At 43.1% G+C, this 12,062-nt stretch overlaps 1 protein-coding gene across 3 annotated transcripts in view; it reads left to right on the forward strand.

The window, feature by feature from the left end:
* Positions 1-12,062, forward strand: part of GTF2I (general transcription factor IIi) — a 138,727-nt gene that overhangs the window by 51,404 nt on the left and 75,261 nt on the right. For all 3 annotated transcript variants that reach the window (XM_068268535.1, XM_068268537.1, XM_068268536.1), the window contains exons 10-13: positions 3,197-3,250; positions 6,867-6,968; positions 9,276-9,341; positions 11,402-11,585. In XM_068268535.1, the coding sequence (XP_068124636.1) occupies positions 3,197-3,250; positions 6,867-6,968; positions 9,276-9,341; positions 11,402-11,585 (406 nt within the window). The remainder of the gene's footprint in view (positions 1-3,196; positions 3,251-6,866; positions 6,969-9,275; positions 9,342-11,401; positions 11,586-12,062) is intronic.

Consider the following 12,062-nt stretch of genomic DNA (forward strand, 5'->3'; position numbering starts at 1 on the left):
GTCCAGATAAAACAGAAAGGACCGGCACCGCTGTCTTGTATCAAAGCTCTTTTAAAAGCACCAAAGTGGCAGCAGTGACAGACTGCTGTTTCGGTTTACACCTTTATCAAGGCTTTGAGCAGTGTCAATGTATAACAATACAATAAAGAACAGCTGAAGAGCAATTGCAACAATGTCGGAGTACGACTTCTTATAATAGTAAAGCCTATTGACCCATTTTTTGGGGGGTAAAGGGAAGAGAAGAGGAGGGAAGGTAGGAAGGAGGGACAGAGAGAGAGAGAGAGAGAGAGAGAGAGAGAGAGAGAGAGGAATGGGGAAAGGGAAGGTAGAGAAAGGGAAAGAGAGAGGAGTGGGAGGAGGGGAAACAATGGAACATCCTCACGTTATAAAGAAGCCAGTAATCTATAACATCATCAGCATAAAATAGCTAATAACTATGAATCCTCAAAGCGGCTTGAGCTTATCATGATGAGCTATAACTTTAAAGTGTACCAGAGACATTTAAAATAAGTTTTATACATACCTGGGGCTTCCTCCAACCTCATGGACACGTATCGCTCCCACGCCGCCGTCCTCAGCCTTGTCTATCGTCGGTACCGGGTCCCGTAACTTCTTCCAGTCACGACCAATCTGCACAAGAGAAGTGTGCATGGGGCCGGAGGAAGCCCCAGGTATGTATAAAACTTTTTTTGTTTGTTTTTAAGTCTCTGGTTTCCTTTAATATTCATGAATTTTAAGAAGATAAGCCAAGTAAATAGGTGTATGAATTTAAATTTTAATGTAGGAGTTTGCCCAAAACTTTACTTTGCTTCTGTTAATAGAATTTCATTTATTATTGACTATTTAGCAAGTAGTGATGATTGACACAAATCCTATCCACACCCTCTGGAACTGTGGTAATGTGATACCTAATGAAAGGAGCATAGAGGGAAAGCAAAAGGTTTAGATACCGTTCTAAGACCTGGTAACCAGAAATGAGACTGTTGAAAAAATGTCAGAATGGAAGAGTCTTATGGTTGCTATATAAGGAATAACCAATCTAAACCTTTATATACTGAATCTCAGTAGGTCAATCCTTCGACTAACACATTTTTCATATTTTTATTTTATGAAATGTAATTCGGGTGCTTTAAATTTATTGATTTATTTTTAAATTTGCCCACTTCTTCTCAGACAAAGCCTCCTCCATACGATCTGCCATTCAATTCACAGCCCCAGAAACCCATGCAGAGCCATATAACAGGTGCAAAAATAGCCTACCACCATGGTCTGATTTTAAGGTAATCACTGAAAAAGACATCTTGGATATCCTCTCAAACCTTCGCCAGACTACCTGCGATCTGGACCCTGGCCCCACTAAGTTCATGTTGAAATGCCCTGAACTATTTATACCGGCATTCCACAAAATAGTCAACGGCTCCTTACAAGAAGGGTGGTTTCCCTCTACTCTGAAAGAAGCAATCGTCAGGCCTCTACTCAAGAAACCATCCTTAGACCCAGATGCTCTAAACCGCTACAGACCTGTCTCAAACCTCCCCTTTCTGGGAAAAGTTATTGAAAAGGCTGTCTACCTCCAACTTGAAGCCAGGCTCTCCAGAAACAACATCCTTGACCCTCTTCAATCTGGCTTCAGGAAATATCACAGCTGTGAAACAGCCCTCACCCAGATTTGCAATGATCTGCTCATTGCAAGAGACAAGGGTCAATGTTCCATCCTGATTTTGCTCGACCTCTCAGCGGCTTTTGACACAGTCGATCATGAAATCTTGCTCAACAGGCTACAAGAGTACTGTGGCATAGATGGCATTGTTCTCCAGTGGTTCAACTCCTTCCTGGCTGGCAGAATACAAAGGGTAGCCTTAGGGCCCTTCCTCTCCAACCCTGTACCACTGAAATACGGTGTACCTCAGGGCGCAATATTATCCCCTTTACTGTTCACCATATACATGCTGCCACTTGGAGAAATCATACAAAAACATGGCCTGACATATCATTGCTATGCTGATGACACCCAGCTATATTTGTCATTCAAACCTGACGTCACAGACCCTACTCCACAAATAAACGCATGCTTAGCTGAGCTTCAGGAGTGGATGAATAATAATTGGCTAAAACTTAATGCTGACAAAACTGAGGTTCTTGTTATCGAGGGCCAGGGCTCAACAGCAAAGCAGCCCAAGTCTCAACCAACACCGCTAAGGATAGGGAGCTCAGACCTGAACAACTCAGACTATGTGCGCAGCCTGGGAGTACTGATTTATGGGAAATTAAGCTTCAGGAATCAAATCTCAGCTGTTGTGAAACATTCCTTCTTTCACCCAGGGAATATGGCAAGGATTAAACGCCTAATTCCTTCAGAGGATCTTCCAACCCTAGTTCATGCCTTCGTCACATCAAGGTTAGACTACTGCAACGTCCTCTACACAGGCCTGCATAAGAAAGACTTACGCCGCCTGCAATTAGTGCAGAATGCCGCCGCAAGGCTGTTAACGAGCCAACCCCGCCATTGCCACATAACACCAACCCTGAGCTCACTCCACTGGCTACCGATAAAATGGAGAATTCTGTTTAAGATTGGCTTACTGACATTCAAATCCTTGCACAATCTGGGCCCTGGATACCTGAAGGACTTGTTGCAACTACATCACACCCCCCACAATCTTAGATCAAAAGGACGTAACACCTTGGTCACCCCCAGAGTCCACCTCAAAACCTTTGGAGACAGAGCCTTTTGTCATGCTGCCCCTACACTTTGGAACACCATGCCACACCCAATCAGGACAGCTCCATCCCTGGAAGCATTTAAGTCTAAACTGAAAACCTACCTCTTCAGTCTGGCATTCATGAACATCGGACTATCTCCTCTGTAACACAACCCAGCCTGCGATCCTGTATTAATCTGAGACACAGCTATGCGCTTTGAGTCCTATGGGAGAAAAGCGCTTTACAAATGTTATTGTATTGTATTGTATTGTATTGTAAATTACCATGATGGTTCATTCAATTTGTATCAGTTTCAATAGATTACTTAGACTATTTTTTCATTTAGATTGCTCTGTATATAGCCACCATTAATCCCAAGAGTAAAGGTACTATTTTATTGGGCTCCGAAACCATAGTCCTTAAATAGCTACTATTTATGTTTCTTGTTTAATGTCTGAGAATGTCTATATTAAATCCATTTTTATGTTTCAAGGTCATGGTTATAGTGAAGATTCCAATGAAGGAGCAGAAGTGGATCATATTGAAGGTTAGAGCCTACAAAGCTGTTTTTTTAGGGTAAACACACACTAATGTGATCCAAGCAAGAAGTTCTGAATCAGGATGATACCATTTATTGGCTAACTTAAAAGAGTAAGCGCAAGTAAGCTTTCGGCTGTATAGCCTTCGTCTGGCTTCAATCCTGTTGAATGTGATCCTGTTTAATGTGATCCATGTAGTCTGTAGTAGGCTCATTTTCCCTCAGTGACTGTGTTTTTCAAAAATATGTTCATTTCTCTTTTTATCTGTTTTAAATTTGTACTACTACACCAAAACTAAGCATGGTCGTATTTTTAGTATTCCTGCAGACCATTATCAATACGATGTATTTATGTATTTTCCAGTACATGGTCACTGCATTGGCACACGGTGGCCATATGGTCCCCACAAGTGTTTCCATACTTCTAATAATTACGGTACATAACATTTTATTTTTAAATGTGAATCAAGACAAATGGTGGTAGATGACCGGTTGAATTTATTTTTTAAATTAAACTGACAGTTAAGGTAACTTTTTTAGGGGAAGAAAGTCCAGGAATGTTTGCAGAGACTGACAATTGTCAGCTTTTTTTAAACTTACTGTATGTCAATGAGCCAAGCTCCACCGCAAGCTTTTATTTTAGTTATTGATAATGTGAAAAAGGATCACAACAGCTGACTCATTCTATTGTTGTCATTGCCCTAGTTTACAAAAACAATATCTCTTCAATAGGGACAGAGGATACAGCGGTGGAAAAAAAAGGCTTTGTACAGTGGGGCAGAGGTAGAGCATTTGTCAGGTTTTTGCTGTTCCCACTTCTTGCCTTGGTGGCACATTGGACTCTGGTTTCACAGAACCAGGAAGTGAGATTCATTCTTCCCACTATGGACACAGTGAGCAGTAAAGACCCGGCAGGAGTTTTCATTCATTTATTTTAAAAAAAGGCTGAATTTGGGCTTTTAAAATCTCCCACACTATTAATCTGAATACTTAGGATTCTTAATTTATGTCAAATATTTGTTCCAGGAGTGGCTTTCTATAAGTAAATTTTGAATACAAATAAAACCCAACTATACCCAAAGCCAAACATGAACAATTACGGTATCTGTGCTTAGCTTCACAAAAGACAGAAAAAAGCTAGACAAATTACTATTTTTGTACCTCACATCTCAGGCCTCCTTTTTATTCATTCTTGTCGCTGCCCCCCAATTCTTTGTCGGTACCACAGGCGCTGTTAGTACTCGCCCCTGCAGTGCTTGACCACCTTTCTCCCCCGGAAGCTCAGCCATGCACCCCCGGTCCTGTTGCCTCCTGACACCAGTATTATAGTAAACATCCACCCTGCCTCATGAAGTATCTTTAAAGCCCCCATCGGGGCACCACACAAAAACCTCACTTTCCATCACCTGGCACACAGGAGCATTGCTTAGGCGAATAGCTACCATTCACATGAGTAATGCTGTTAATGCTCGGGCATAGCACAAGTGAAGCTGGCAATTTTATTTGCTGGTAATTCTCGTGCTATAGCCAGATAAGTGGCGTGTGTGCTGGAAGTGGTGTCTTCCCCAAAGGAGCTGATCCCAAGGTTATGGAGGAAAAGTAGATGGGTCGATGGTTTGCATATACTGGCTACTAATGGCCTGAATGTAGATTATGAGTTAAAACGGATCTGAGATGAAAAACTATAACAAGTAACTTGTCTATATATGTTACCTAAAGTTTAGATAGTTTACACAGCATATCTATCTGCAAACGGCTTCAACAGAATATGATTATTTCATCCTGTGATACAATGAGGGCAGCCATGTTCTGTTTGTCACAGGCTGCTATCAGCTATCAGGAGATGCTATCAGCTTGCCTCTGTGTAAATTCAATTCCCTCTCCTCCTCCCTCCTCCCCTCTGCCTCTGAAATCAATGGCTAGTAACCTCCTCCTCCTGCCCAGACTGATCTCCTATAAGCCCTTGCTACAGTGCCAAGGCACAAAAAGGAGCTTGTTTAGTTTATAGGGAATTAGAGTATTAAAACAAAACAAAGTATTTGGCTTGAGGAAAGCCCTATAAACTATATGAAAGGAACATCAATTATGCAATGAGTAAAAGTTTATCTCAGATCCACTTTAAAGTGTTTTTTGTGTAAACACCCTTCCTCTTTAATTGTTGTAGTCAGTATGTTGCTTTATGTCTGTGCCCGCTTTTAGTGGGTCACATTTTCTTTATAACTTAGTGGGTCACATTTTCTATATATACTAAGTATGCACTTGAAGTGGGTTAGCATTTAATAAAGGTCTTGTCAACCAAAATGTAATGCTGTTTTAACTCTGATACTACTATCATGCAATACAGCACACTACTGGGCTAAATCCTGGTGGAGTCCCAGGTCTTTCTGTTGCTTCACTGTATGGTCACAAGGGGCATGAAATTCACAATGCGACTTTTCCCCTCCGTCCACGATGCCCCAGTATGAACCTAACCTTCCCTCATCTCTCTCATAACATCTGCTATGCCAGAATGTTCAGATGACGGTCATGTGACAATAGTTTGTTCAAAGCCATTGCTCTGAAATATTTGCCAGTATGTAGACAGCAGCCATTAGCATTCAGGTGGGAGGCTTCAGTTGGACGCCATCGCAAGATTGCGTCGCTAGCAGGACCGCCCCGTGCAGGCATCCCTCCCACAGGGGTCCCTCCCTAACCGCTCACCTGTCCGCCATGTCCTAGAGCTGAAAGAAAACGTTTAAAAACACACGATTGGTTCGCACGATGGCCAGGGGCCCCGGACCGCTCTCACTGGCCGGGGCCCCAAGGCCAACCTGCGATACCTGGGGGGGAGTGAGAGCGGTCCGGGGCCCCTGGCCATCGTGCGAACCAATCGTGTGTTTTTAAACGTTTTCTTTCAGCTCTAGGACATGGCGGACAGGTGAGCGGTTAGGGAGGGACCCCTGTGGGAGGGATGCCTGCACGGGGCGGTCCTGCTAGCGACGCAATCTTGCGATGGCGTCCAACTGAAGCCTCCCACCTGAATGCTAATGGCTGCTACATGTGGTATGGCAGGTAAAGGGTGTATGACAGTGCATCCTGATTGGCTGACGAGCACCTGCTGACCACTTAAATGTAGCTGGATGCATGTACTGCTGTATTCTATTGCTTGTGTGTGTTGAATTAAGCTTTCAGTATGGAGGCAGTGTTGGTGGGTTTTCTGGATGTGAGAGGTCCAGAGCCTGGGTGTGAGAGGTCCAGGCCCACCTGCACTCCCCTCCAGGTATCGCATGTTGGCCTTGGGGCCCCGGCCAGTGAAAGCGGTCCGGGGCCCCTGGCCATCGTGCGAACCAATCGTGTGTTTTTTTTTCAGTATGTAGACAGAGCAGTAGAATCCTTATTAGAGAATCTTCAAAAGAGTTATTCATATAATAATTATACACATTAGTTTTACCTTTAAAAATAGTTTTTATCCTGTCAAACCGAAACAAAAATGTATTTTGCAACATTTTTCTTTTTTAAGTTCAGGGTTAATAACCGCATGAATTAATATTTAAATTGATATAGTATAAGTCGCCCGTTTTTAGAACAGTATCAACCATTATATTTTTATTCTCACAGTTCATTTATTGTCCTTTGTAATCTGCAGATGAATATGTGCCCCCTCAGAAGAGGCAGAAAAGTGCTATACCCCAAAATGTCAACGATCAGTCAGCACAATGCAAGAGAAAAGCCAAAGAGTTTAACTTTGGTAAGTCCCATTCCTCTCCAGTTAACTGATTTAATACATTTTTGGAAGCGTTAGACTTGTATTTGCTGCCCACCCATTTGAATTCCATATACCTATACAGCAGGCTTTTTTTCGTCTGTCCCCTGTTGAGTCTGTTCTACAGTGTGTCACAGTGAATAAGCAGCAAATGTTTATCAGGATACATATACATAATGCATCCTGGAAAGGTGTGGTATTTATAATATAAATACCTTATAACTTGATAGAGTACATCTTAACTTATATATTGGTGGCTGGTAATGTGTATTAAAGCTAATATAGTGTAAATTACAATGAATGGCAGAAATAAATATTTAGTTCAGCTACCCGTATTTTTCGGACCATAAGACGCTCTGGACCACAGGGCACACCTAGGTTTAAAGGACAAAAATCAGGGCAAAAAAACAGACAAAAACCTAAACCTGGTGGTCCATGGTGCAGGGGCTTCTTGTGGATCTTCTCCCCTCAACCCACCCCCAATTATTTCCCCTTTTAAAGAGACTCCGTAACAAAAATTACATCCTGTTTTTTATCATCCTACAAGTTCCAAAAGCTATTCTAATGTGCTCTGGCTTACTGCAGCACGTTCTACTATCACCATCTCTGTAATAAATCAACTTATCTCTCTCTTGTCAGACTTGTCAGCCTGTGTCTGGAAGGCTGCCAAATTCTTCAGTGTTGTGGTTCTGTGATGCATCTCTCCCCTCCTGGCCCCTCTATGCACACGGCCTGTGTATAATGATCTCTTGAGATACAAAAGGAAGGCTGTATACAGCCTGCTTGTGTATGGATGTATTTTCTATGTGTGGACATACTGTACATCAACCTACTTCCTGTTTTGGTGGCCATTTTGTTTGTTTATAAACAAACTTTTTAAAACTGTTTTTAACCACTTTTAATGCGGCGAGGAGCGGCGAAATTGTGACAGAGGGTAATAGGAGATGTCCCCTAACGCACTGGTATGTTTACTTTTGTGCGATTTTAACAATACAGATTCTCTTTAACCTCTTGTGTCCTTCTCTGTTCCTCCTGTGTTCTCCTCTCTCCCTGTGTCTCCTCCTTTGCTCGTTTCCTTCTGTCTCATCTGTCCCCATGCCTCTTCTGTCACCCTGTGTCCTCCTTTCCCCCAGCCAATGCTTCCGTGCCCCCCTTTTCCCCCGTCCTGTGTCCTCCTGTCCCTATACCTCCGTGTCCCTATGCCTCTGTGTCTCCCTTTAGCCTGTCCCATGTCCACTTTGCACCATTTATATCTCCATATGTCCTCCTTTGTGCTGCCCCATGTCCGGTGACCTCCTTGCCTCATCTATGCCTATGTGTCCTGTCCCCCTTTGCGCTGTCCCCGTGTCCGGTGTCCACCTTGCCCCATCTATGCCTCCATGTCCGGTTTCCAACTTGCCCCCATCTATGCCTCTGTGTCTCCCTTTGCCCTGTCCCTGTGTACTTCTTTCCCCCATCTATGCCTCTGTGTCCCTATGTCCAGTATTCAATTTGCCCCCATCTGTACCTCCATGTCCCCCTTTGCCTTGTGCCCCCCCCCCCCCAGTAGGTGACATACTTACTGTACCAATCAGCGTAGGTAACATACTTACTGTACCAATCACCGCTGCCTACTGTTCTGACAGGACTTGATGGTCTCAGAGGCAGGACCACCTCCGAGACCATCGGGTCGTGTCAGAACAGCAGGCGGCGGTGATTGGATGGCTTCTCCTCTGCCGGATTGGCCGCACGGCGTCTGGAAGCTGAGGACTGTCCCGTCAAGCTGGAGCCACTGCTTGCACTTGGAAGGGCTCACTGGATTGCTCTGCTCCTCGTCGAGGGACCCAACTCCTGCTACTCCTTCTCGCTGATTGGTACGGTAAGTATGTCATCTACTGGGGACGGCCACAGGGCAAAGGGGGCCACAGAAGTATAGATGGGGGAAAGGACGACACTGGGACATGGAGGCATAGACGGGAGCAAGGACGACACAGGGACAGGGCAAAGGGGGACACGGAGGACACCAGACATGGGGACAGGCTAAAGGGGGACATGGAGGCATTGACCTGATGGAAAAGGACACATAACAATGGAAAAAACTCACCTTTGGAACATAAGACACAGGGACTTTTCCCCCCCAACCTTTTGGGGGAGAAAAAGTGTGTCTTATGGTCCAAAAACTTTGGTACATGCCAAGTGCTTTGAAAATCAAAAACGTTCTGTAAAATATTAGGCGAATACAGCTTCAGTTTATACTGCTCTTCTTGTGTTTGTCTTATTAGTGCACTGTAAATTGTTAATTTTCTTTTTCAGAGAAATGGAATGCAAGAATTAATGAACTGAGGAAACAGGTTGAAGAATTGTTTGAAAGAAAATATGGTATGTTATAGGTTCTACACATATATCAGTGCAGAAATGACTAAGATCTGTAGGGAGCAACTAGTACATCTTTTTCTAAGCTATTTATTTTATGTATTTGACATGTTGAGACATGTGCAAAATTATTGCTGGGGGTGCTGCAAACTGGAACTCTATGTGGTTGATTTTGATGCTGGAGATCCTGACAGGTGTTAAAGGACACCTGAAGTGAGAACAATATGGGAACTGCTATAAACAATGCAAATTTCCTGGCTGTCCTGCTGATCTTCTGCTTGTAATACTTTTAGCCATAGACTCTGAACAAGCATACAGATCAGGTGCTCTGACTGAAGTCTGACTGGATTAGCACCGTGCTTGTTTTAGCACTACTGCAGCTAAAGAGATCAGTTAGTTGAACTGCCAGGCAACTGGTATTGTTTAAACGGAAATAAATATTGCAGTCTCCATATCCCTCTCACTTCAGGGGTCCTGAAATAGTGGTCCCCAGCCCTTGGTCTGTGGGCCAGTGCTAGTCTGCGGGCTGTTGAGACAGTCTGCAGGCCTGGCCTCTTTCTATTTATGTGCAGAAGAGCATCACCAGGTGGTGCCGTCCGTACTGAATCATACAGCAGACAGCTGTAAGGAGGTAAGTAGAGGTCAGGCCGATGACCGCCACTCCTAGGGGTAGCACTGCTCTGCTGTGCACTGCTCTGCAAGTAAATACAGGGCAAACTCTGTTGGCAAGTTTGTGTTTATGGGTTTGGGACGGAGCTTGGCCCACTTAAAATGCATGTGTGAGGTTTGGGGGACTCAATGGTTTACCACACGCCCTCAACATATCACTCACCCCCCATCTTTTCCCCCCGATGCTCCACCATACCTCCTTCACCCCCCACCCTCCACAAAATCACTGCGGCCCCTGGGATAATCACCTCTGTTTGCATCTTTACACATGCAAACTACCTGCAGTTTTGTGACTTCCTCCCTCTTGTAAGTGGGGTCTTTAAAATTCACTTCCTGTAAACTAGTTTCTGGCCTTCTTATGTGCATAAAACTGAATACAGATGAGGTTGGTGTTGAACGTTAGAGGTTGGTGTTTGTGCAGCTTAATATGCAGCTATTTCTATGCTCCACCGTTGTCAAGCATTTATCACTGTCCTTTGCCACAACCCTCTGTTACATGTTTTCTATGACAGTCCTCAGAGGTGTAGTCGACCTCTATTGTTCTTCTTGCTTGGGAGCCACATTGACTCTCTTGACTGACCCATCAATTAATTAAATGTACAGAGTTTAGTAAGATAGCTGTAGTGCACAGGAAAGCACATTTAACAACCTGATTGCTGCTAGAATTTGCTTGTTCAACTCTGGGTTTAGTTGAACTTAAAAGATGATCAAAGAGATAATCAGATTAATTTTTGTGACCCATTGCTGTATTTCATCATACAATTTCTCTTTCATTAAAGGATACTCGAGGTGACATATAACATGATAGACATGGGTGTGTACAGTGCCTAGCACACACATAACTATGCTGTGTTCTTTTTTTATCTTTCTCTGCCTGAAAGTGTTAAATATCAGGTATGTAATTGGCTGACTAAGTCCTGACTCAGACATGAAGTGACTACAGTGTGACCCTCACTGATAAGAAATTCCAACTATAAAACACTTTCCTAGCAGAAAATGGATTCTGAGAGCAGGAAAGAGATAAAAAGGGTCAATAGTTCATAGATTTTATCTCTGGCACACTTCAATGAATGTGTCATTGAGCAAAAACATTAAAACAGTTAAAACTTAAAAAGTAGATTTAAACATAAAATAAAACTGTGGAATATCTTAAAAAGTCATTTTTAGGAGAAGGAAGATAGATACAATCGTTTATTTCATTAGTTTATTTTTGCCTCGGGTATCCTTTAAGTAACTCCAAACTGACAGCATTTTATTTATTTATTTAATTTATTTATTGTATTTATAAAGCGCCAACATATTACGTAGCACATTTTATGTTTTATTATAACATGCACAGACAAGTGGTATGTGTGAGCTGCTTATAATTCCAGACTCTCTTTGCATTGTTTCATAAGCTGAAGCCATCAATGAGAGTGGTCCGGTAGCCGTTCCATATCACCTTTTCCAGTCCTACTCAGAAGACCTGTACGTGGAAGGGCTTCCAGAAGGCATTCCATTCAGGAGGCCATCAACATATGGAATTCCACGCCTCGAAAGAATATTGCTGACGCGAGATAGACTCCGTTATGTCATTAGAAAGTATGTTTTCTTTTTTTTTTTTCTTTTTTTTTTTGGTTTGTTTTTAGTTTTGTTGCTGTTTTTATTAAACAGCTAAAAATATTGTTTAGTGCACATTCAGTCTTAATGCCCAAGTTTATGCATATCTCAGTAATATAGTTATAAGAAATGTGTGTTTTTGAAATTTTGTTACAGAAATGTTTTGGTTTTCAATATGAAAATCCTAATTAAAGAGACTCTGAAGCCTCCAGAAAACACTGTTTTTATTTTGCAATGCTGTTAAGCATGAATGCCCTCTTTGAAACGCCGCATCCCGTGGCTGAACACTCAATTAATCCCAGAAAAAATCCACGACTTTCCAGGTCGTGGATTTTGCTGCCTGGGGAGGCAGAGCGTTGGGCTGTAGCTCTGCCTCCAGTACAGTCAATCAGCGCTGATTGCCGCCTCTCCCCGCCCCTCTCAGCGAAAGACTGAGAGGGGGGCGTGGAGAGGTGGCGA

The sequence above is a fragment of the Hyperolius riggenbachi genome, chromosome 2, assembly GCF_040937935.1.
Source record: "Hyperolius riggenbachi isolate aHypRig1 chromosome 2, aHypRig1.pri, whole genome shotgun sequence".
NCBI lineage: Eukaryota > Metazoa > Chordata > Amphibia > Anura > Hyperoliidae > Hyperolius > Hyperolius riggenbachi.